The sequence below is a fragment of the Sorex fumeus genome, unplaced genomic scaffold (genome assembly GCF_029834395.1).
Source record: "Sorex fumeus unplaced genomic scaffold, SorFum_2.1 ptg000015l, whole genome shotgun sequence".
Lineage (NCBI taxonomy): Eukaryota > Metazoa > Chordata > Mammalia > Eulipotyphla > Soricidae > Sorex > Sorex fumeus.
This window is the reverse complement of record NW_026606072.1, coordinates 13,007,720-13,033,025: the sequence shown is the minus strand read 5'-3', so window position 1 is coordinate 13,033,025 and position 25,306 is coordinate 13,007,720. Positions and strand designations below refer to the sequence as shown.

Here is a 25,306-nt window from a genome sequence, read left to right as displayed (position 1 = left end):
TCTCTGAACTGGACTGAAGAATAAGGGAATAAGGTAAGGTGCAATTTTATTTAGCAAAAGTTAAAAGTGTGGATTTGAAAGAATAGATGTTAGGAGAAAGAGAGAATGAAGAGCCGGAGAGATAGTACAGTGGGTAAGGTGATTTACTTACCTGGTTCAGTTCCCAGCACCACACATAATCCCCCGAGCCCCAGCAAGAGTAAACTCCAGGCATAGCTTGTGACCCTAAGCCATAAATAAATAGAGAAAAGAAACGAAAGAGAAAGACCAGTTAGACCAGTAAAATATATTGTCATAGCTTTTTTTAAAATCATGTCTTTACTGCTTTTCTTTGGCATGTATTTTGTAATACTAAGTTATAGGTTTCTAAAGTAGGAAAATTTCTTTTGGAGACGTGACCTTTCTCGTTTTCTGACTGCCTTTCTACATATGAGAGAAGAGGCAAATTTATTTTAACTTAGTAACAGGTAACTTACTTTAAGTAACAGGTTTATGTCAGAGAAATTACCTTTGAAGTTTGATGAAATACTCGTTAAGCTAGTGTGTTTTCCTTGTGTCTGACCATGTGTCTTTTCCTCAGAATTCCAGATCCTGAAAAGGAGCTATATCATTCATAATTTGGGGGGGGGGGGTGTTGTTTTCAACTGTGGAATTCTTTTGATAACATTTAGTAAAAAAATTTCTCAGGAAGGACAAGGAGATAGTACAGAGGTTAGAAGCATGCCTAGCATGTGCAGGACTCAGATTTCGATCCCCGCACCATTTGAGGTGGCCCCAGACGCCTTCAACACCACCACCAGCCCTGCACGGCCTGAGGGACATCACACCTTTGGACCCTTCTGTTGGCCAGGGATCACTAGGAATCCCCATGGGCATCCTGAGCACTGCTTGGGAGCCCCCCTCCCTTAAAAACAAAACAACCTTGTGATAATCTGGTCAATAAATTATTGATAAATGTTTCTAGCTGAGAGAGAACACCAGTTAAACTTTCTAACTATGATTGTGAAACAATATTGATGCATTTTCTTTTGTGTTACCTTATAATACTGAATTTAACAATAAGCTTGCTTTTCTAAACAAATGATTGGGTCTTTTTTTTTTAATTTAGTTCTCCCCTTATACCTTATATAAAAACTGTGGTTTACAAAGTTACTCATGATTTGTCACAGACATCCAGTACACCAACACCAATGCCACCACCATTGCACCTTCTCACCACCATCCTCTCCAATTTCCCCCACCACCCCTTAAACTTTAAATCTCGTAGCAGTCCCTCAATAATTTATTTTATATTGCTCGTTATAATTTGCTAAATGAATGATCAAAAAATATTTCCTCAGGAAAAAGTTAGTGAATATTGTGTATCTCCTCATGGAGCTATTAAGCCCCTGTATAGGAGATTACTAAGATGTTACAGTTTAAGCTTTCTGTGTTTATATTTTGTTAATCAAGATTGGTTGCTTCTACATTGCATCCCATCCAATCTGTTGCGCTACTCCTGGTTTATCAGTATTGCAGAGTTTGAGATGTTGTGCGGCTGCATGTTCCAGGAAGTCAAAAAATTTTAATGGGAGTGATGCAACTGGAGTTAAAATTTTTATTTGGGTGGCTTTTGGGGTGTGTGTTTGACTGCTGGGGCTTCTGGAAGTTGGCAGGGATGGGAGGAGGTAACATCCCTGACTCCATGAGAACCTGGAGATTTCAGTCACAAAATCCGCATACTTGAATTTTTCAACAGATTCGTTTCTGGATGAGGCTCACACTGAGCAGTGGAGTCCAGCTGTGAGCATGGGCAGCAGTTGTGGAACGTGAGGTTTTTTTTTGGCTGCCAGGGCTCTGTCTGGGCAGGTGCTGGGCTCACCTTCTTCTGGGATACTCCAGATTACTCAGCCTTGTGTTCGGGGTCTGGAAGAATTTCTGCATGATGATTGTTTCTTTAATGATGGATGTGGAGATACTGATGATGAGGCATCTCCAGCTTTTAAGCCACACATTGTTACACGGTTTTAAATTCCTGGAGTAGTGACAAAACACTCTCAGTTGATTCATGTTGATTTATGATTTCCAACCTCTCAGTTGAACCAAATAAGTTGTTTAGCTCTTCTTGGAATGTTTTCCTTTTCATTTCTAATGGTTCTAGTAAATAGAATTCAACAGGAATCCCGTTACTGTTTCAATTCTGAGATCTATTGTTAACGTTCTAAGGTGCAGTCTGAGTCTTCTCAAGGGGATGCAGCATAATCCAAAATTGCGACATGAGAGAAATTCCTCTTTTGATGAATACCTGTTAGCGTACATAAAACATAGTGTGGAAAGTGGTGTTTGGACTTTGCTTCTCATGTCTTTGAGTCACAACTCAGATCTCTCATTTTATCTAAGAAATCGAATAATAGTCTAGTGACTTATCAAAATTTTCAGCTCTTTTATTATTCATGAATACTTCCCTGGAAACTTGTTCATTGCCTGTTAACCAAGTGAGGGGGCTAGGGAAGTGGTTATTTAATGGTATAACCACTCATGCTCATAATATTTAGTGGACAGTAGGGAAAGAATACAGCTTTTTAGGTATTAAAGGCAGACAAAATAAGCCCTTTGTTTTACTTAATTGACTTTTATGTTCTAATTATTCTGTATTTTATACATTTCGTGTAGATTATCTTCACATACATTTAATGGAGTTTAAGATTTTTTTCTTGATTAGTTGAGATTTTTAGATACAGAATATAACAAAATAACTATGTCTTAGAATCTTATAGGCAGACAATTCAAATATATGTGGAGAGGCCAGCGAGATATTATAGGGGGTAGGTGTTTGTCTTGCATGCAGCTAACCCATATTTCATTCTCAGCAACACATGTGGGCCCTTGAGCACCGCCAGGTGTGGCCCAAAATTAAAAAACAAAATTACATAGATAAAAATTAAATGTTTACTCTGTATTGAATTTCAGAGCTTTAAAAAATTTCTCACACAGAACCGTGAATAAATGTAACTGTGGAGAGGGTTATCGTATTTCTCTCCTTCTCACTTTTTTTGAGCCAGAGCCTCTAAGTCATTTGAGATGACTATTATTTCAGCTTGCTAGTATCTAGGGCAGCTAAGGGTAAATAGGCAGATTCATACTTCATCTCATCATAGGCAGCTCCACATTTCTGTCTCCTATGTCTGTTTTTAAGAAATTATCTAAAAGGAGCAGGAGCAATAGTATAGTAGGTAGGGCGCTTGCGTTGCATGCAGCCAACCCAGGTTCAATCCTTGGCATCCCACGTAGGTTGCAAAGCGGACAATGAATGAGCCCTGAGCTCTGTCTCCTCGTAGTGTCTCCCCAAAAAGAAAATATCTAGTACAACCTATTTTCCTTATTTAATACTTGGAAAGGAAAAGGGAACGAGAAATAGTATGAAGCCCAATATGCTGAAATCGGATCGGGTGTACATTTATTGTAATTGAAAGCTCAGTCACTCTTTGTTTTTTGTCTTACCTCGACTGGCAATCCCTTTCTTTGACTAGAATGTGGCTGAGTCATAAAGAGCACCCATAGGTTAGGGAAATACTGGGAGTGTCCTCCCGCCAAAATTGGCTGGGCCAATCAGTAGACAGGGATGTGTTGATAGTCATCAGTGTTTGAACTGTGTTCTTGACTTGTGGTCATTACCAGGCTTCCAGAATATCTGCTAGAGATAAGTTCTAAAACTTACACTTAAGGAGACCAAACACTTTTTTTCCTAGTTCAGTGAAAGTTTTAAGTTATGATTTGTGTACATTATAGAAGTTTATTTATTGGTTTTTTAGGGCCACACCTGGCAATGAATACTTGGGACCACCTGGGATGCTGGGGTTGAACCTGGCTCAGCCTTGCCTGCTATACTGTCTCTCCAGCTCCCGTTATAGACATTTTAAGGCAGAAAACTTCACAGGACTTTCCCACATTAGCCAATGTAATAAAAATTTAAAAGATTAAGAAATCATGTCTCACACCCACATTACTTTAATGTATGGTAGAGGATGTTCTAGTAAGTTTAATACACTTTCTGAAGAGTTGGCAGATCTCTTTGTTTCTCTTTAATCAATTTGCACTTAAGAAAAAAAATGTAATCCTTTGCAAGGCATATATATTTATCACACTGTTATGAAAGACATCCATACAGAGCAGAGATTTCTTCCCAACTAGATTTTCACAGACAGGGAAGTAACTGGAGCCATAGCATGGCCAGAGTTCCTTGTGTTCCTTTAAGGAGAATAGCACCAGAAACTCTAACCTCACTCTGACTCTCTGACCATGGATTACCCAAACCAACCAACTAGTGACCACTTCTTCCTCAATGTGAACTGTACATTGCCTTTCTTTGACATTCAGGTTTGTTTTCTTTCTACTCTCCAACAGTATGGACTTGGTGCCATAAAAATGGTTTTACATCCCTTGAGATGCAAGGCAGCCTTAGGGATAAAAAGGGTTTATACTTTAGAGATTCCTTCAATGGTAAGAGTGAAAAAGGACTTACTCATTGAATTGGAGGTTATTTTGAGATAAAATTGAGTCTTCTAAGTCCTCTGTTTTCTGTTTGGAATGAAATCTTAATTTAAGCACTATGTAAAATAGAAACAAAAAATGATAGCAGTTCCATTAATTTGGAACTATGAATATATTAGAATAAAATTACTGCTACAACAACAAATCCTGGTCCATTATTGTAATAGAAGTGCTAGTATGCTCTCGGGAGCTTGGCATTTCCAATAGCATGTTCACTCATGCTAATGGGATAGAGTTTTAGTGCACATGTTGAAAATGCCAAGCTTCCAGGAGTATGTCAAAATTTTATTACAATAATGATGATAGCAGACATTCTATAAACAGAGTCCTGTTGGTGGTGGTTCATTGTGTTATAGTAGTGTTATAAAATTGGCATTAATCCCTTTTTATAGATGAGAAAATCAAGGCTGATTACTTGACACTAAGGTCATCTAACTGAAATGTGTTGGGATTTGAAGGGAAATTGATCTTGTTTTAGAGGGCTCTAATTCTCTTTAAAATCCTATGTCATTCCATGTTGTCCTGCATTGTCTTGCCTTTGACTTTCTCATACAGAGTCTACTTTGCTTTAGGCAAAAAATATGTTACTGAAATGCTTGCCAATATTTTTTTCCATTAATTGGATTGTTTTGAATATACAAAGAACCTTCAATTATAAGAAGTCCCATGGGATGTTGTAAAACAAACTCTTTCTAAAAGTAAATACCCTGATAATTTCTGGTGAGGGTGGGGATCCAACCAAGGGGGCCTTGCCCTGTGACCTACTGGGTGGCTCAGTCCTGGGGTCCAAGAACACAGTGCTCTTTGGGCTCTGTGGTACCCGTGAACTGTGTTGTAGATGGGATTGATCTGGACCCTGAGTATGCAAAACTTCTACCCTGAGTATGAAAAACAGCCACCCCAGCACCTTTGTTATCTCCCAGCCTTCTGTTGCTAAATTCTAACTCACATATTTTAACAAAAATTGAAATAGGGTGGTCTACCCGCGAGTACTAAAAATTATGATGATGGGACATTTTTGTTACTACAAAATTTTTCTCATGTGTGTATTATATATATTATATATTATATTTATTTCCTCCCCCTGGAGGCCGTACTGGTGGTGCTCAGGGCTTAGTCCTGTCTCTGTGCTCTGGGATCACTCCTGGCAGTGCTTTGTGGACCATATGTAATGCCTAGTGTCTTTACTTGGGGTCAGTCACATGCAAGGTGAGTGCCTTACTCCCTGTACTATCTCTCCAGCCCTGCTGTTTGTTTTTTCTCAATGTTCAGACCAGATTCAATATACCTGTACCGGATTTAGAATGTGGGAACATTCAGGTTTTATAATTTATTTATCGTATGTGTATACTTTATCACAAATTGTATATTCTTTATTTGTCCTGTTGACTTAAATATATTTTTACCTGAAAGCCTTGCTTAGGGTGTAACTAACCACCTAGCTCAGTGTGCCTTGGACCAGCAGCAGTAGCAGCATCTCTTGGGACGGTGGGATGGGGCTGCTCGCCCTGCTGTCCTGATGCTGTTTCAGCAGAGCAGCGCTGGGTAGCAAGACTAAGAGGGGGTGCGAAGTTTCCTTATCTAACAGATGCCTGAGTGCCCAGGTAGGTGGGTATGCCACAAACCTGCTCCTAGCTTTATTCATGTAAGGAGAGGTTTGAACTCTTAAAAAATAGTCTCTCGTTAGGCTTATCCTGGGTTTGGGACAAAAATAGTTATTTGTGACATCATTTTCATGGTATGGGGCTGGCCTTTCATAGAAAAATCTCCTGGCTTCCCCCAGTTGACATAGTTCAAGGGCCTGGCCTGTGCTCAGAACAGAACTGAATGCTTAGGCTACAGACATCAAAGATGGTACCCTGCCAGAGTGCTAAAACCTAGCAGTGTTTATCCTCAGGTGTCTGAGTCTGTTTACCTCTTCCTTTTCAGATCCTTTAGATCATTCTTTCAGATCATTTAGCTGTTGGTTTGAAAGATTTTATCTGTGCAGTTTTATCACTTGAGTTTGTGAAAAATCCATGTTCTTTGCAGTCCTTCAAGTCTCCTGATACTATATTCAACCACTACTACCTTCCTGAAAGAACTTTGGAGTTTTCATCTGGACAAAGGGCAATGTGATGAATGATTGTGAGAAACCTGGGCATGGGGACGTATTAGGAACTGACTGTGGGGGCTCATGTTGGGGTGGGGGGATCTGGTCAGACTTCCAGGGTGTGGGTGGAGAGATTGGACTAGTGAGACCTGCATTCTCTCCTGCTCGCAGCAGTGTTCTCCTTACCCGTGGCTTTAGTAAACAGAATTAGTCCCTGGCATTTCTCCTTCACCTCCATTTCTAAGGTAGACAGCCAAGCATTTCTAAAGGTTGTTTTTCTTGTAAGCAGCAGCAGGAAATAAACAAGTAAAAGGATCTTCTGTTCTCTACCCCCATATAGAACTGGGTCCTAGGGGAAAAAAAAAGACAATGGTGTGTGAAAGAGCTAAGAGTTGGTGTTTACTGAAGACTTTAGTAAATGAATTTGCACTTCAGAAGTTGGGGATTCAGGTGAGAGGCTAGGGAAGAATGGGAAGTATTAACTGTAGGCAACAGTAGGGCCTATTTGGAACCTTCCTGTCACTTTTTTTTTTTTAAATAAAGACTGGGGACTTAGTTTGTATTAGAAAAGGTAGGTATCAGTGAAAGAGGAATAGGAGAGATTGGGGCCAAACACCTTGCAAAGTGCAAATAACTCAAATCCTGACTTGGATTATTAACCTCCTTGATTTCACCCAGAAGCTTGGTGATGTTTGTTTTCCTAATATAGGCATTTTAAAGCACAGAAGAATTCTGGAAAAGTTACATGATGATAATAGCGGAGGTGGGAAACTCTTACATACTTCAGAATTTGGCATGACAGTACTGAGGAGTTTTGTTTTGTTTAAATTTGGTATCTTTGTAGCCATCTACGCTGTACTTTCTGGTGCCTATTGCATAGACAGCTAACTTAGTGGATAATGGCATTTTCAACAAAAATAAATAAATAATTCGAAAATAACCAGTTCCACTCGTATATAACGTAGTTATTTTTGTCATATGAATCCTTGTATGAAATGGTGCAAGAATCTACATTAATGAGAAAGCAAAACAGATCCTGATCAGAATGCCGCTGGGGATTCTTGGCTGGGCCCGTCCAGTGCATGCTTCGTAAATTTTTATGTTGTTTGTATGGTGTGCTGCGATTTACAGTCTGGTTTTTGCATTAATTTGCCATTGTCTTTCTCTCAAATATTAATGAAGTGTAAGAAGTCTTATGCCAAATAGGCATTTTTTAAGGTGGGCTTAAAGTGAAAACTTTTCCTTTAAAAATTTTTTTTCCTGAAAAAATGGAAACCACTTCATTAGTGATTGCCAGCAAAATCTCCTAATGTCTCTCTATAAGCTGTTTAAGCTTAGTATTGGAAATTAGGGTTACAGGATTTAATTAGCCAGTTCACAGGATGCAGTCTCTTTAATTTAGGATCTCCCTTTGAGAAAATTACGTAGTTTGAGAAGGAATATTATATTTTAGACCAAAAAAAAAAACTTGTCTTTTCAGTTGAGTTTTTGCCTCCATCTTGGGCCTTTTTGTCTGTCCAGCTGAACTGGAAATTAAATTTGATTTAAATAAAAACTTTTTGTTTTTAAAGTTGAATTTCTCAGTATGGCATGTTGCGTTGTCTTCATTACTGGTCGGAGCTGGGAAAGGTAAAAGGTTTTGGGGAGACCAATAATTAACTCATTTTCATTACCAGAGAGACATAACCAGGCATTATTTTCTGTATATGTATAGCCATGTAGCCAACATTGTAGGTTTAACCAATGAATACTTTGTTATTAGAGTGTTAAATGTTAACACTTTTGCGTTTTTTAGACTAAGCTTTAAAAAAAAAATACAAAAACCTCTCTCAACCCCTGCCACTCTTTCAGCCATAACATTACATTGCCTTGGTTTCTGCCTTTAATTTCCCTGGGGGTTCTTTTTATTTAGGAAAAGGGTGAAAGATGTATTTGTGTAAGTACTACACCAGTGCTTCTGTTAAATTCTTTTTCAACAAAGAATATGCTACTTGAGTGCCTCATGCACAGAGTGCATATTTTTCTGGAAAGAATGTACCCTAAAAGCAGTAGTTTTTAGTGTCTGTTTATTTCATGTCTACCAGTTTATTTTAGCTTAGAAATTTTCTAATGCTTTGAGTTTGTAACTACTTTTAGATAGCTGAGCACATACACATAAATGCTTTAAATGGCCAATCCTGTGGATGTTGTGTGTGTGTGTGTGTGTGTGTGTGTGTGTGTGTGTGTGTGTTTGGGCCATATCTGGTATGCTCAGGACTTGCTCCTGGCTCTGCATTCAGGGATCACTCCCGGCGGGTTCAGGGAACCATTTAGGGTGCCTGAGATCAAACCCAGGTTTGCTGCATCAAAGCACTCATCCTGCGATGGCTGTTGTTCTAGCTGCCTTTGTGTATTTTTTTAAGAAGTTGTCTTTTCATTCTGTTACCATGAATCTTCTTACCAACTTCAAAATGCAACTGAAATCTAACCTTGAAGATGGAAAACCTTATTTTAAAAATATCAGTGAATTAAATATTTGCTTTCTGGAAACTTTTATTAGTTATCCTTAATATGACATTAAGGGGCTGGAGAGATAGAACAGCGGGTAGGGCGTTTGCCTTGCACGCGGCCGACCCAGGTTCGATTCCCAGCATCCCATATGGTCCCCTGAGCACCGCCAGGAGTAACTCCTGAGTGCAGAGCCAGGAGTAACCCCTGTGCATCGCCAGGTGTGACCCAAAAAGCAAAAAAAAAAAAAATGACATTAATATAGATGATTTGTGCAAATAACGACCCAAGAGCAAGTAATACCATTTTAAGATTATTTGGAGGAGAGAATAAATTCTGTCATTTCTTAGTAATTATTTAATAGCAGTTTCTCAGCTTCCTGGTTTACTTCACGATCATTGAAGACATCAGTCTTCTTGTTTATAAGGATTATACCTGTTGATATTTATTATTTGACATTAAAATTGAGGTAAAAAAATAAAATATATATCCAATAACAGTATCATACTTGTTGACAAGCATAACATACCTTTATGAAAACATAATAACTGTAGTCCCCTAAAACTAAAGTATTTCAGTGAAAAGAATGGAATTAGTTAATATACATATTTGTACCTATATGTATATAGATATAGATATAAATATATAAATGCCTGTCTTTGTAAAAAAGAGCTAGAGTTTCCTGTATATCTTTCTGCTCAGGGTATTGATACACATCATGAAACTCCAGGGACAGTGAATTGTATACTCATGAGAGAGAGAATTTTAATAGCAGTTAATGTCTCACATATAATTATGGGAAAATAATTTTGTGGACTTAGTGAACGATCTCAAGGATTGGTAGCATACCTAGCACAGAGAATGATTGCACTCAATATTTTTTTGAAAATACACACGAACGCTATATTCCTTCACAAAATTGAACAATTTCTGTGTTTGGTAGTGCTGAACAGGAAAATGAGCAAAGTTTGACTCTGAAATCTCCCTCTGATTTGCTTTTGTAGTCACACTGTGATGATCCTTCTAGTAACCCCATTTTCCCAGCTACCTCATGGGTGAGAGCCCCTCTCTCCAAGATCCAGTAGCATAGAAAAAGTGTGATGAATGAAGGAAGTGTATCTAACACCCCTTCCCTGCTTCTCCAGCTGAGAAGGGAAGGAAAGGGAAATAAAATTTAATGAGCAGTTTTACAATGTGCCAGGTGCTTACATATGTTATTTTATTTTAATCCCCCAAACAACCTGGGGAGGTATTTCTTGTTACATTTTGCATGTGAATGGAGCAAGATTCACAGAAGCTAAAAAAAACATGACCAAAAAACACTCAGCCCTGTTTCAGCCATAGGACCTGGTAGAATCAAAGTGGATTAGCCAGGCCTGCTCAACACTGAGCCTGATATCTGCTTGTTTTTCTTTAGTTTTCATGCACTGAGAAAGTGAATAGTGCTGTTTTATTGGGCTCTGGTGGCATGGTGATGATAAAACCGTCTGCCCTGTGAGGTCTCCACATACGGGATTAAGTGCTTTGACAGATCATGTTTTGTAAAATAAAAGTATATTTAGACAAGATGGTTTATGCAATTTCTTTAGTTTTAGTTCTTTGGACATAGCTATTTGTTTATGTTTTATCAGAGTGCAGGATTGCCGCCTTTCCTGTCCTCAGGTGTCTTGTGGATCAGCTAACTATCCCAGAAGGAGATTTTTAGTTTGCAATCCTTAAAAACACCTGTCTTCTGGGTTTGTCAGAACCGCAGAAAGACAAAATTCATTCTCAGAATGTTTTCACCCAGTATTTCAGAGACTTCAGAGATGAAGATCTGCTGGGGTGGGGGGTAGGATATCTTGCAGTCCTCTAGAGATTGTTGAGGAAGAAGCATTTCTTGCTTCTCCTTTGGTGCTCTGGTATGATATAAGACCACCTACAGTGTCTGAGTTGGTAGAACTTCAAAGGTTTCTCATACACTACTGCAAAATCTTAAAGGCAAGATGGAATTTCTACATATTGACTGGAATTGCACAGTCTTTAGAAGTAATATAATATCAGGCTTACATATGTCGTTTTACTTTCACCACTAGCAACATCAACCTACTCCATTCTCTAGAATTAAGGTGATGCCACCCGGCCTGCCCCAAATCAGATAGACTTATGAATGTTAAATAATGCCATAAAGCTAAGACAAATGAGAGGTGCAAGCCAACTGGAGGGCAAAGACTGAAGTAAAGGAAAGGATGCATAATGATAGCTGGTGGTGGAAAGGAAAGCACCAACCCCCCAGCTCCCCCACCAGCTGTCAACCAGCGGCAGTGGGAGACAATTTTCAATTGACCTGTAAGCTCTAGTGATCCAAGTGCTTGGGGGGTAGGAGCTTTATAAATGCTGCCATCTGCATGTACCACGAGAGCTGCCTGCCTCTCTTGGTTTACATACTCAAATAACCCGTTAGCTGTGGATGGTGGCAGAGCAGAAATTAAAAGTTCTACAATTTTTTTTTATCAGTGAAACACCATGAGGTACAGTTGTAGACTTACAAACTTTCGTGCTTGGGTTTCAGTTATACAACGAACGATCAAGTACCCAGTGCCCATCCTCCACCACCAGTGATCCTAGTACCCCTCCCACCCCCACCCTAACACCGCCCCCCTCCCGCCGTGGCAGGGCATTCCCTTTTGCTCACGCTTTCCTTCAGGGTTTTGTAGTTTGCAATAGAGGTATTGAGCGGCCATCCTGTTTGGTCTATAGTTTACTTTCAGCACGCATCTCACATCCCAAGCGAGTCCTCCAAACATCCTCAGCGTTCCCTTCTCTATCTGAGCTGCCTTTTCCCCCAGCTTGTGTTGCCGGCTTCCAAGCCCTGGAGCAGACCTCCTGGTACTTATCTTAACTGTTCTTGGGTGTTCGACTCCCATTCTGTTACTTTATATTCCCCATATGAGTACAGGCTTTCTGTGTCTGTCCCTCTCTTTCTGGTTCATTTCACTTAGCTTGATAAAAACTTATAGAATTTTTTTCTATAATTTTTTTTCCTATAAAGTGATTGGAACTTTTAAAGGAGTCTGGGAATTAAAAAAGACAATCTAGAATTGGCATATCGAATGCCAAACACAGTAACAACAAAGTCTCCAATGGAGACGTTACTGGGCCCGCTCGAGTAAATCGACGATCAACGGGAGGGCCTTTACCTTTACCTTTTACCTTTAATCTAGAATTACTTGGAAAAATGATTTTTTATAAAATCTTTCACTCTTTGGTGGTATTAGAGTAATGAAAGGTGTGACTCTAAGATAGACATGAATGTGTTTATTTTTGCCTTTGTGTACAGTCGAAAAATTATTTCATAATCATAATATTTTCTAGTTTTATTTTTTTTTAAACTATAAACAGTCAATATTTGATGTAATAAAATTGGATAATAAGTGAGTTTCTTCCCAACGTAATTATATGAAATAAGAATTCACTTTACTTCCTTTTGACATGGACAGATCACATGAAATAAAGTCATTTCCCATTTCATCATATTTTCCTAAGGGCCTTCTCTTTGTTAAAGCAGTCTCCTTTGAAGCACCTCTGACATTACAAACTTTAAAAGACTATTTAAACACTAACTAGTCTCTTTCGGAGCCTTTGTTGTCTTGGCTTTGGGTTGACTTGATTCCAAAGGAAAAATGCACTGTTAACCTAGATGAGATTAATGGTTAGTTTATGGTGACTATTTTCATTGAAGATAACTTGTTTCTTTGAATGTACTTAGTGTGAAAGATGGAGAACAGAATCCTGCACTTAGTGTACAGATTGTTTTGGGAATGGTTTGGACTTTGATCCACTGATTTTATTTGATTTTATTTTTTGGTCATAATCTGGGCCTCCCGTGGATATTAAGTGAGTGTAAGCTTATGGTGCATTCCTCAGCTCTTTCTCTGTGTGAGTGGAGGGGAATTGAACACATGGTGACTTGCTTGATGAATGGTGTTCAAGTAGCATAGATAATGGAAGGCTGGGAGAGCTGGAGACTTCCAATTCATGAGATTCAAGTTCCTTTCCTTTTTTAAAAGAAATTAATCACAGAGAGATACCGTTACCAATTTGTTCATGACTGGGTTCTAGTTCTATAATGTTCCAACACCCATCTCTTCACCAGTGACTATTTCCCACCACCGATGTCCCCAGTTTCTGTCCCAGTACGTACCCCTCCCCAACGCCTGTCTCAGTGGCAGCTACCTCTCTCTCTCTCCCCTCCCCCTCTCTCCCTCTCCTCTCTCCTCCCTCTCCTCTCTCCTCCCTCTCCTCTCTTCTTCCTCCCTCTCTCTTGCCCTCTCTAGCTCTTGCTTTCCACCCCTTCCACCCCCTCACCCCCCCTCAGGTAGAAGTGGGAGGCAGTTTCCAATTGAACTGTAAACTATAGTGATCCGAGGTTGTGGGGGTGGGGTATGGGGGGTAGGATCTTTAGCTTACGTGAGATGATTGTCTTTTCCCTGAATTATTATAAGCATTGGCCAGATACTTACTCGTCAGATAGGCTGTGGAGGATTCCTGTGTGGTTTTAGTAGAAACTTTGTGGAAAGGCCCGTGGGTGAATTCTGCGCACCTGGTCTTTACCTTTCTGATGGGAGAGAAAGCAGTTGTGACTGCTGCGGTAAGCAGTGGACTCTGCAGTTTCACCAGCTGACACCGATCATGCGTGTTGCTATATGAAGACTGTGGAGCATGTGATGGAATGGGTAGAGTGTTAAATAAAAGAGCCTCCTCTGGCCAAAGGTTGTGAATGGGACAGCCCTCAGAGTTGCAGTGCTGATTGGAGGTGCCTAGTGACCTACCAGACCTACGAAGGTAGAGAGAACAGAGAAGTTGGTTGAGCTGGGCTTGCTTCTCCACTTTTTAAAAGTGTTTTTTAAAGGGAAGGAAATTACAGCACTGGGGAGATTTTTCTCAGGTATACAACAGATTCAGACTTAGGCAGTGATGGCTGATTAGTATTGTAGTTAAAACAGTTCTCTAATGCCTGATGGCAATGTATGTACAGTGGGGGGTGTTTTCATACGGTTGTGTAAAAAATTTTCTTTCTTTCTTTCTTTCTTTCTTTCTTTCTTTCTTTCCTTTCTTTCTTTCTTTCTTTCCTCTTTTCTTTCACTTGTAAGATGTGTATGTGTGAGGAGGAGGAGGGAATTGGGTTTGAGTGACCAATATTTTCACTTGAAAATAATTTTTCAGATTATTTTATTATTATTATTATTCACATTATTACTGAAGCCTGTAATGTTTTTCTGGCTTGCTGTACTTTAATTAAAATAAAAAATACTTCCTGTACCTTAATGCAGAAACTGAACAATCTCCTTTCTCTCTTTCACGTAGGTTTCCACTTGAGCGGCACAGTGACAGAACCTGCAATGCAATCAGAGCCAGAAACTGTTTGCAATGTGGCCATCAGCTTTGATCGTTGCAAGATTACCTCAGTGACGTGCAGCTGTGGGAACAAGGACATATTTTATTGTGCTCATGTTGTGGCGCTGTCTTTATACCGCATCCGCAAGCCAGATCAGGTCAAACTTCACCTTCCCATTTCAGAGACTCTCTTTCAAATGAATAGAGACCAACTACAAAAGTTTGTACAGTATTTGATCACAGTGCACCATACAGAAGTTTTGCCAACAGCTCAGAAATTAGCAGATGAAATTCTTTCCCAGAATTCAGAAATCAACCAAGTTCATGGTGAGTCTAGACACTTATTTTATAACTTTATTCTCTGGATTTTTTTGTTGGATTATTTATAAATATAACTCACTTAAAAATGATTTAGAGGTGGCAGTATCAGCTTTGCTTTTAAAGAGCTGAAAATGATTTTTTACATTCTGCGTCATTTCTTTAGAAGTATGTTATTCATTCCAGTAGCTCGCAAGCCTTATGTACTCAAAAGAACTCTCATTTACTAAATCTTGGCCCTTAAACTGTTGTATTTATAAAATCTTACTAAGTATGAGATACTAATTATGAAAAACATTAAGCCATTGAATTCACCGTTATTAATTACTACCTGTAAACTGACTTGTGCATACTTTTTTCCTATTTTTTGAAATTTATTTTTTAAGTAGAAAAATTATAGGTTACTTCCTATTGAGAAATTTATTAAAAATCATGATTATAAAATATTACTTTTCTAATTGAGAACTTAGGATACAAATATCATTGTGTATAAGAAATAATGGAGCTGGGGATGTAGCATAACAGGTTACTTGATCTGCATGGGAAAGGCCCTGGTCACTCCCTGCACTGGAAAACAGATTATATTTTTTATACATTGAACATATAATCTCATTTTTTTCCTAAATATGTGTATGCAAAATGTTGAATATCTGTGTAGGCTTGCTCTTCAAGCCCATGTTCTCCTTTGAACATGTATCTTGCTTGCTTGTCTCTGTTTCTTTGCTTGCTTATTTCCACGTATTGAGAAGCTTAATTTCTCTCTCACGTACATCTCCTTTCTCTTCCCTCACATCTTCCTAAATAAGTTTCAACAAAAACTTTCTTGCTTCAAAAGAACCAAAAAAATTAAAAAAAAACCTGTAACTTGTATCCACTGCTTATTTTGTATAATATATTAATATAAGATATTATCTAAAGCACTGTCCTCCTGTTGTTCATCTGTTTGCTCGAGCGGGCCCAGTAACGTCTCCATTGTGAGACTTGTTACTGTGTTTTATAGATATTTGTGTTTTTAAGTTAAACATAATTTTGAAAATAGTTAAAAGTGTGCTGAAGAAAAAGACAGTTCAGATGCAACTTGGGGCCCAGTAGTATCATTCATGAATCTTTATTTTGGATTTATTTCCCCCAAAAGCTGTTACTTGATACAGTAAATAAGGGTTTTAAGAAGTGTAGTTTGAGACCATGTCTTTAAAACTTCATAAACTGTGAGATTACAACATGTAGAACATTGTAGGAATGTGTAAATGAACAAGTAAATGCAGCATCCAGGCCAAGAAACAGACCAATTTCAGCTCTTGAGAACATTTCTTAAGCCTCACCTTTTGGAGTCCCTGTCACTTATCTTTGCTGACCATCGCCTGAGTTTTATGGTAATAGCCTTTAGTTTATTAAATACTGATAGTTAATTAGTTAATCTAGATTTAAATTTGTGCCTGACTTTTCAGTTAAAACTATGTTTATAAGAATTGCCCAGTGGCTGGAGAGATCACACAGCGGGTAGGGTGTTTGCCTTGCACACAGCTGACCTGGGTTCGATTCCCAGCTTCTTATATGGTCTCCTGAGCACCGCCAGGAGTAACTCTTGAGTGCAGAGCCAGGAGTAACCCCTGTGCATAGCCAGGTGTGACCCAAAAAAGCCAAAAAAAAAAAAAAAAAGAATTGACCACACTGTTTCATTTCATTATATTTCACTCATTTCCATTGCTCTGCAGTTTTACTGTCCAGTAGAAATACAGTGTGAGTCACATGTTTAAAATATTCTAGTGTCTTCCTTTAGAAAAGAGCTAGTAATTTTAATGACAATGTTTCATTTATATCTAAATATCCAATTGGTGTCTTGCTTTAGAAAAAATCTAGTAATTTTAACAATGTTTCATTTATATCTAAATATCCAAAACATTGGTCAAGTATATTCAGATATTAGTTCACAGAAATTAAGTCCAACAAAAAAACGGATGTTTTATTTTTTCATTTTCTTTGAAGTACAGTGTCTGCTTTATGCTTAGGCATATCTCAAATAATATTGTAGCTATATTGCAAGTACTTTGTATCCACAGGTGTCTAGTGGCTGCCTTATTGGACTGCACAATTCACCAGTAGTATAACGCTGAGAACACCATTGTTTATTTTCCCATTCCAACTGGCTATAGACCTTGTTTTGAACAGAGCTGCTGTGAGCATTCTTTACAAGTCTCCTGGAGCCTTGCAATACTTTTAACATGATTTTTATGTAAGAGGAAACTCCATGTAGCAATATTTCTTCTAGTGCTCCCCATGTTAGGCTCAGCTGTATTAAAGTAGTTATCATAAGGTGTGTAAAGCATTTCACTTGGTAGAGTCTGCCAATGTTAAATAACAGAATGTAAACAACTTTGCCACCAAAGTACCTTGAACCCACCACGAGCACATGCACTTAAGGACTTTCTCAAGTAGGTTTCTGCTTCTGTCATGGCATCTGTCTCAGGCTTTCTGCTTTGTTAAAATTCAAGCTTACTAACAATCATCTAAGGAATTTCTCAGGATCTTATTTGAGGCTTCTTATTACATTCTTTAGAGGAAGAAGAATAAAATATACTATTTCTTAAACTTCCATGCATTCTTTCTTTTCCCTGCTTACTTAAAGGGCACACCCTGCTGTACTTGGGCCACTCCTGGTGCTCTAGACTTCGGACCCTTGTGGTGTGGGAGGTAAACTGGGGGTGGGGGTGGCGGGGAGGAAGGGGAGCTATTCAGAACAAGCACCTTGACCCCTTCCTTTCCTGCCCACTGACTGGCTGTCTTCTTGATTCACACTCTCTGCTAGGGTCATTTTGTTCTCAGTTTCAGTATAATCGGAGGTGCACATCAACAGTTGGTTTGTTCTGCCCTTCGACATTTTGAAGGTCAACCCCCAGAATTTCTTACCTAAAAGTGTTTTTAGTCCGTGTTGAAAGTGTGGGGCTCATGAAACATGTAAGCTAAAATTGGATGTGTGAATACTCTTACATGACATTGTGTATCTTATTTAGTTTCTGAAATCTGAAGGAAAGACTTTTTTTTAAATGGCAAGGAGAGAATAGTTAGATTTAAAGATATTTTCAGACAACTTTTATAGGAGAAAAGCTTCATGAGAGCAGTTTATTTCGCCAGCTTTCTCTACACTTTAATTTATCCTCAGATTTGCTCTCAGCCTGGAAATGGGCCAGTCCCATGAGCTGCTTTCCTGCTTGCCACCCTACTGTGACAAGTGTTAGAAAAACAAGAGAGGTAGGAAGCAGGCCATGACCTTCAGTGTTGAAATAGGAAATCTGCTTCATGGAGGATCTTACTTTATTAGGTCGATGATTTAGTAAGCGGTGGGATTGAAAATGTTTTGCAGTTATTTTACTCACGATCCCACCTGCCTTAAAATATCTGTACTGAAAGCATCATCTCATCTGTTGGTGTAATATTTGGTGGGTGGGAAGTGGGGAAATAGGATGCCAAGGATCAAATCCAGTCTCACACTGCAAGGCAAACGATCTACCACAGAATTGCATCCTTTCCCTCTAACCTGTTTTAAAAGCAGTTTATATATCTGTATCTGCTCTGTGGCACTGTCGAGTGCACTGTCCTGTTGTTCATTGATTTGCTCGAGCAGGCACCAGTAACGACTCGCAACAAATTGTGAGACTTGTTACTGTTTTTGGCATATTGAATACGTCTTCCTTCTTGAATCACTTTCTCATGATTAAATATATAATCAATTGCTCGAGCTGGCCCAGTAACGTCTCCATTAGGGACTTTGTTGTTACTGTGTTTGGCATATCGAATACGTCATGGGTAGCTTGCCAAGCTTTGCCATGCGGCGGGATACTTTCAGTAGCTTACCAGGCTCTCCGAGAGGGGCAGAGGAATCGAACCCAGGTCGGCCTCATGCAACGCCCTACCTGCTGTGTTATCGCTCCAGCCCATATCTATATCTATATAATAGAATGCATATATAAAATAACTTTTTTAACAAAGTAAGATAGTTTTTATTGAACGAAACCTGCATAGAACGATGTGAGGGGGAAAAGGAAAGAAATGTATATTCAAGAGAGCCTATAAAGAGCCAAAGCAACAATACAGTGGGTAGGGTGTTTGTCTTGCATGCAGCTGACCCGGGTTCAATCTCCTGTATCCCATATAGTACCCCAACCACTGCCAGGAGTAATTCCTGAGTGCAGAGCCAGGAGTAATCCCTGAGAATCGCTGGGTATGACCCAAAAAGCAAAAAAGAAAGAAAGAGAGAGACAGAGAGAGAGAGAGAATATGAGCTTGAAAGATCAAGAAGAGACATAGAAATAAGCAAGTTATGTGTTTAAGGGAGAACACAGGCTTGAAGAGTAAGCCTATATATATTCACACGCACACACACACAAGATATTTTTGTGGAAAATGTCTTGAGCATGAATATTAGAAAATAGTTCCTTTTTCTTTATGAAGAAGCGCTTTTATCTTGTTAAATAAGCAAGGTTAGGGTAGGGTTTAGAATCTGTAATCTTAGGTATGTATCCTAAAGATAGTGAAGTTTACCCTATCTAAATCCTTTTCAGGAGAAAGCAGTATAATTTATAAATCTAAATTGTTGTCATTAGGGCTGGAGCGATAGCACAGCAGTAGGGCGTTTGCCTTGCACGCAACCAACATGGCTGACCAGAGTTGGATTCCTCCGCCCCACTCGGAGAGAGAGTATCTCGCCCGCACCTCAGAGCCTGGAAAGCTCCCCTTGACGTATATGCCAAACACAGTAACAGCAAAGTCTCCAATGGAGACGTTACTGGGCCCGCTCGAGCAAATCGACGATCAACGGGAGGGCCTTTACTTTTACTTTTTAAATTGTTGTTAGTTTTTACCTTTCCTTATGAAATTAACCCAGTGTTTCTTAGAATTCTATTCCTTTTCCTTGTTATTTTGAAAAATTTAAAATTTTCCCTTTTTTATTGAGTCACCATGATTTACAAAGTTGTTCATGACTGAGTTTCAGGTATATAATGTTCCAACACCAGTGCCTTCAACAGTGTCCACTGCCTACACCAGTGTCCTCAAGTTTCCCTCCCAGCCCACTGCCTATCTCTATGGTGGGCTGCTTCCTTCCTTCCTTCCTTCCTTCCTTCCTTCCTTCCTTCCTTCCTTCCTTCCTTCCTTCCTTCCCTCCCTCCCTCCCTCCCTCCCTCCCTCCCTCCCTCTATTGTAAACTCTGTCCCTTTATTGTAAACTCAGCTTTGAAAGTTTATAATTGTATATTTTTTATGTCAATGAGACAAGAAGAATGGATTAGTGATCTATTCAAGGTCACAAATTCAGAAAAAATAATTGGACTATAGACTTGCTCAGTGTAATAGTGTTCTAATAAGTAAACTTTTTTTTTGCCATGCTAAAGATTGAACCCAGAATCTTTCACACATGTAAGGCAAGTGCTGTATCAGAACCCCATCCCTGTCCCTTATTCAGTTTATTTTCATAGTTTCTCCATAATTGTTATTAGATTATAAATTAGCCACTGTATGCTAAGTATTGACTATGAGATCATGCTTCTCCCAGGAGGTTACAAAGTGAAGTTTTGCTCTTTTAAAGCAAATTTGTTTACTCTAGGCTTTGTTTTCTAATAATTTCCAGCTTCATATTTCATATTCTTTATGAAAGATGCTTATATCTAACTGCTCACCTTACTGTTTTAATTCAGTTCAACCTTTGCTGGTCTTTCATTAGAGGAGATTGTTATAGATTGATAAATTGTGACAGAACTCAAATCTGGATGCCTAGAGTTCATTATTGTCTGTGTATTACCTACTTGACCTTGGGTGAGATTCATTTTTCTCATAATTAAAATGTTGATCCTTTTCTCCCCAACAGCATTGGAAGAATTTTAATGTCATAATGTGTGCATGTATAATATAATAAAAAGAATTACTGGTTTTACTTTAACCTGTGGTGTCTGCAAGTTTTCACAGTTGAAAAGTAACCAGTTGCAGGGTTGCTGATCAGCTGGTTTTCTAAAATAAATATATTCTACTTTTTCTCGTGCTCATTCTGATACCGACCTCCCAAGGGTATTAGGCAGACTACACCAAAAAGAGGTGATCTGAGAGGCTAAAATGGTATCATCTCCAGCTTGGAACAGAGGGAAAGGAGGGGGTTCATTTCAGTAACCCTTTACTAAAGACCGTAGACCAGTCCCCAAATAAATTGTACTCCTACCTCACTTCTCTGCCATGTGTCTTGAGACACCATCAGACAGCCAGATGTAGAAGGAATTTATTCACATCTCAGGTGAGGAGTGACACATCCTTGAATTCTCTGTACTGCTGCTTGGGTGCTGGTGTTTTTACAGAGACACCAAAGGAACCTCACATCCCAGCCGCAATCCCTGACTTCCCTCCTCTACTGCTGATTAGATGTGCGTTTGTTCTACCATCGTCCTTTTAAAACCAATACTACAAGTACCACTTAATCCTTCTTGCTCTGCTAACTTAGCCTAGCATGTTTCTCTATCACCACTATTAAATATTATTCAGTCCAGGTCCTCCCAGTTGGCAGTCATGATTGTTGCAGTTTATTTTTACTTGAGGATAGACTTCTTAGGATGGAAGCTGATCTGTGCATCTTGGTAGTCTCAGGGTGACGCTTAAGCTGTCATAGGTACTCACAGTTTGATGACCAAAAGGTAACACTGTCATTTTTTTCCATGTTATTTGTAGTAGGTATTTAGACACTTAACTCTTTAACAACATGTACACATGTTCCCTGTCTAGTGGTAAAGGGGAGTCCTCTGACAAAAACTTGGTATCCAGCTCTCTTCCTTTCGTTTCCTAGCGGATGTTCATTGCAACAGGCCTTGCACTAGTAACCAGTATTTCCAAGTGTCTTTGGAAGATAATTTGACTATTACAGGAGTGCTGTTTGTATTATAGAGAATTCTTGTCAGTCAAACAAAGGTGTGATCTACTGACGGACAATATCATTAATAAATGTATTCTATGGGGAAGAATTAAAATAGCTTTGAATAGGCAGGAGAGATAATACAGCAAGTAGGGTGTTTGCTTTGCATGCAGCTGGCACGGATTGTAATCCCTAGCACCATATATGGTCCCCTGAGCACTTCTAGGAGTGATTCTTAACCACTGCCAAGGGTGAGTCCTGAGCACAGCTAGATATGCCTCCTGCCCCCCCTCCCCAAAAAAAACCAGTAAGGAAAAAAAAAGGATCTCAAAATGCATGAGTCTGAAGCTTGAAAGTAAAAAGTAAGACTTCATGTTGGAAAAAATGCTAGTAGTATAGAAATATGTGAAGATAAAAAGACAAATCTACATTGGCTCCTTCTTCCCCAAACTCTTCTTTCATTTCCAGCAGTTCCCTATTCTGCCAGCTAGTCATTGCATAGAGTGTGGTTTGTATGAGACATTATTCTTGGTGCACAGGTATGTATTTAATCTTTTCAAAGACAGTTTAAACATTTTCCTTCTCAATATGTTGAATATCTTATGTCAGTACAAATAGATCTATTACATTTTAAAGGTGATAGTATTCCATAGTGTGAATACACGTATAACCTTAATCTACTGAATGATTTTGAGTTGTTTACACTTTTCCCCTATTCTGTACTATGCTGTGACCATTGAGTCTCTGTGTGAGTGGGGTAGGGTGGGAGAGAGGAAAGGAGGAGAGAGGGGCAAGTATTTGCTGTGGAGGGACTCCCAAACAGTGCTCGGGCTCTAGGGCCCACTCTGGCAGTATTCAAGTCTGACTTTGCAGGCCTGAAGACTCGGGCTATTGTGATGCTGGCTAGGATTCAGCAATGCTGGCAGTTGCTGGGCCACACTGGGTGGTCTTCATGCAGTGCTGGGTATCAAATTTGCTGAGCTTTGCATGTAAGCTCCAGCCCTTTGAACTACCTCCCACTGCCCCTTTGAAAATACTTTTAAAAAATTTTTTTGAGACCACAGGCAGTACTCAAGGTTATTATCCCTGACTCTGCTCAGAAGTCATCCCTCCTGATGCTCAGAGGACCATATATAGTGCTGAGGATTTGAACTAAGGTTGTTGGAATGCAAACCGAGTTCCTTAACCTCTGTACTATCTCTTGGACTGTGTGCAAGGAAGTATTTTTGAATAATGCTTTTAGTAGCAGAAATGCCAGATCTAATGGTATATATGCATTTTGAAATTTATAATTCTGCCAAATATCCCTCCTGTCATGACCAATTTTACCCTAAGTTTTACCTATTACAGAAGCTGATGCTTTTATAATATGATTTTGCAGTCTTGTAAAAAAAACATTGGTCATACACAGGTGATACTTTTTTTCTTTTCCTCTCCCCCTCATCTTTCTTAACTTAGATAACTCACAAGTCTCTAGCCCATGAGAAATTTACTGGGGTAATGCTGAAGCTGCTCTTTATCCCAGTACCCTTCCTCTTTTCTCCTGTCACCTCCAAATCTTGTCATCCCTCACACTCCACCACCCTATAGCCGTCTCTGGCACAAGGCCAAGTGTTAAGATCTTACAGAGAGTCCTTAGTCCAGTCTCTCCTTTAACTGATCCCAACGTTTTCTACATTAGCCTGATGAGCCTATTATCTCCCTCATACGTGTGTGCTTGTTTTTAATTAAAAAGAATTTTTTTTTTGGTTTGGGTATATTCAAGATTATATTCAAGATTTACTGCTGGCTCTGCACCCAGGATCAGTCCTGGCAAGACCCAAGGGACCATACAGGGTAGAGATTGAGCCTGGGTTGGCCTGGTGCAAGGCACGCACCCTGCCTGCTTTATTATTACTCCAGCACCAAGTGATTGTTTTTTCTCCTCCTGAAAAAGGGGCAGCCAGAGAAGTGGGAAGTTCTGGCAGGGCTAGGAGAATGTGTGTATTTGTAATCAGTGTCACTGTGATGTGGCAGTTGACACAAGTCTTTAAGGCAATAGTGGATAGATAAGGAAACTACTCTTTACCCAATTAGAAATAACTTATTATCATCTGAGCAGAGTATTCTTGAACTCATATACATACATCGTTTTAATAAACCTAAAGGATTGGATTATGCAAAAATGACATGTTCTGAGAACGTTACATTAAAATATTTATATTTCTGTGCCAATACTTATATTAGCTAAGTAATGGAAATTGACTTTACCTGTTACCTACTGCTTATACACTGCATTTTTCATAAGTGCTAGAGAATATAACAGTGCTTTATTGCTTTTTCTCTGTATAAATACACGATTATTTCTGTACAAGAAAATCAGTGCATTACTGAGCTTCTGAAGTAAATTAAATGATAATAAGAGATGAGTAATAAAGTCAGATCGGGCAGAATAATAGAGGAGGGCCTATAAACCCTGCCAGGCCTGTTTCAGTCCCCTGAGATACATGATGATTATACTGCTGCTTATTTACTTCCTTGGCATTTAGCAGTAGGGATGGCTCATTGAGGGAACAGAGCCTGGCACATGCCAGGGTGTCCTCTGTCATTAGTTTCCATGATAAAAGCATGTTGTCTTCCGACAGCTCCTGGAGAGGGTACCCTGCTGCATCACAGTTGTAGAATGATATGGACTGACTGTCCAAGTAGAAAGGGTTAAAGAATCTGGCTCTTCCATATTACAAAGTTGTAAATGGAAATGAAGGGGTTAGTCATCACTATGAAATGATTTAATTAAGAATAAAATGTAAGTCTTTTCTACATGGAATTTTCCTTAGCATTCTTTTTTTATCAGTCTTCTAGTTCTTTTCCTCTTTTTGAGTTGGAATCACTGAAGATTACTATTGCCTTTTCCCCTTAGTGCACATGATTAATGTCAGGATTTAGCCTTCAGCTTAGAAGACAGGTAGCAGTGTGACACCTCCCTCTCCCCTTGCTCTCATCCTGGGAGACCACCCAGCTAGCATTTCAGACCTGAGGATGTAGTGCTACACAGACCCTGTCGTGCTGGGAATTTGCCCACCCTCCTGGCCGTGCTAGGGGTAGGGGGACTCCAGGGCTACATGAAGCAATGCTCAGGCAACTGTGTGTTTCCGAGATTGGACAAGGATGGGCCTTAACACCTCCACCATCTTTCTGGCCCCTCTAATGTCTTTGTAAGTTGAAGACTTAATGTTTCTTAACTTTCCCAATAGGTACTGAAACTGTAGGATAGGGAATTTTGTATAGAGTAGACTTGACAATTTAATAGATACATAGAAGTGATTAGAACAGGTATTTGGACAACAGTGTTACAAAGAAGTTAGATCATAGATTGAATGAAGACTGTGAAGTAAAACTTGCCTTTGACTCCTGTTTTCTGTCTGAATTTGTTTTCCATCAGGTTAACAAGAGAGGGGCAAGGAAGATAGTTCAGGAGGTAGAATACATACCTAGCGTATACAAGGCCCTGAGTTCAGTACCGGTACCACTGGATATATGGCCCTGATGTCTCCCTCCCATGGCAGGCCAAGTGACCCTGCATCCCAGATAGAGGCCATCGCCTTCCTTCAACCTGTAGCCTCTTATTTAAAAATAAAA

At 39.3% G+C, this 25,306-nt stretch overlaps 1 protein-coding gene across 1 annotated transcript in view; it reads left to right on the top strand.

Moving 5' to 3' along the window:
• ZSWIM6 (zinc finger SWIM-type containing 6) overlaps positions 1-25,306 on the top strand; it is a 198,285-nt gene that overhangs the window by 109,529 nt on the left and 63,450 nt on the right. Inside the window, exon 2 of the mRNA XM_056112056.1 lies at positions 14,456-14,812. Coding sequence (XP_055968031.1) covers positions 14,456-14,812 — 357 coding nt within the window. The remainder of the gene's footprint in view (positions 1-14,455; positions 14,813-25,306) is intronic.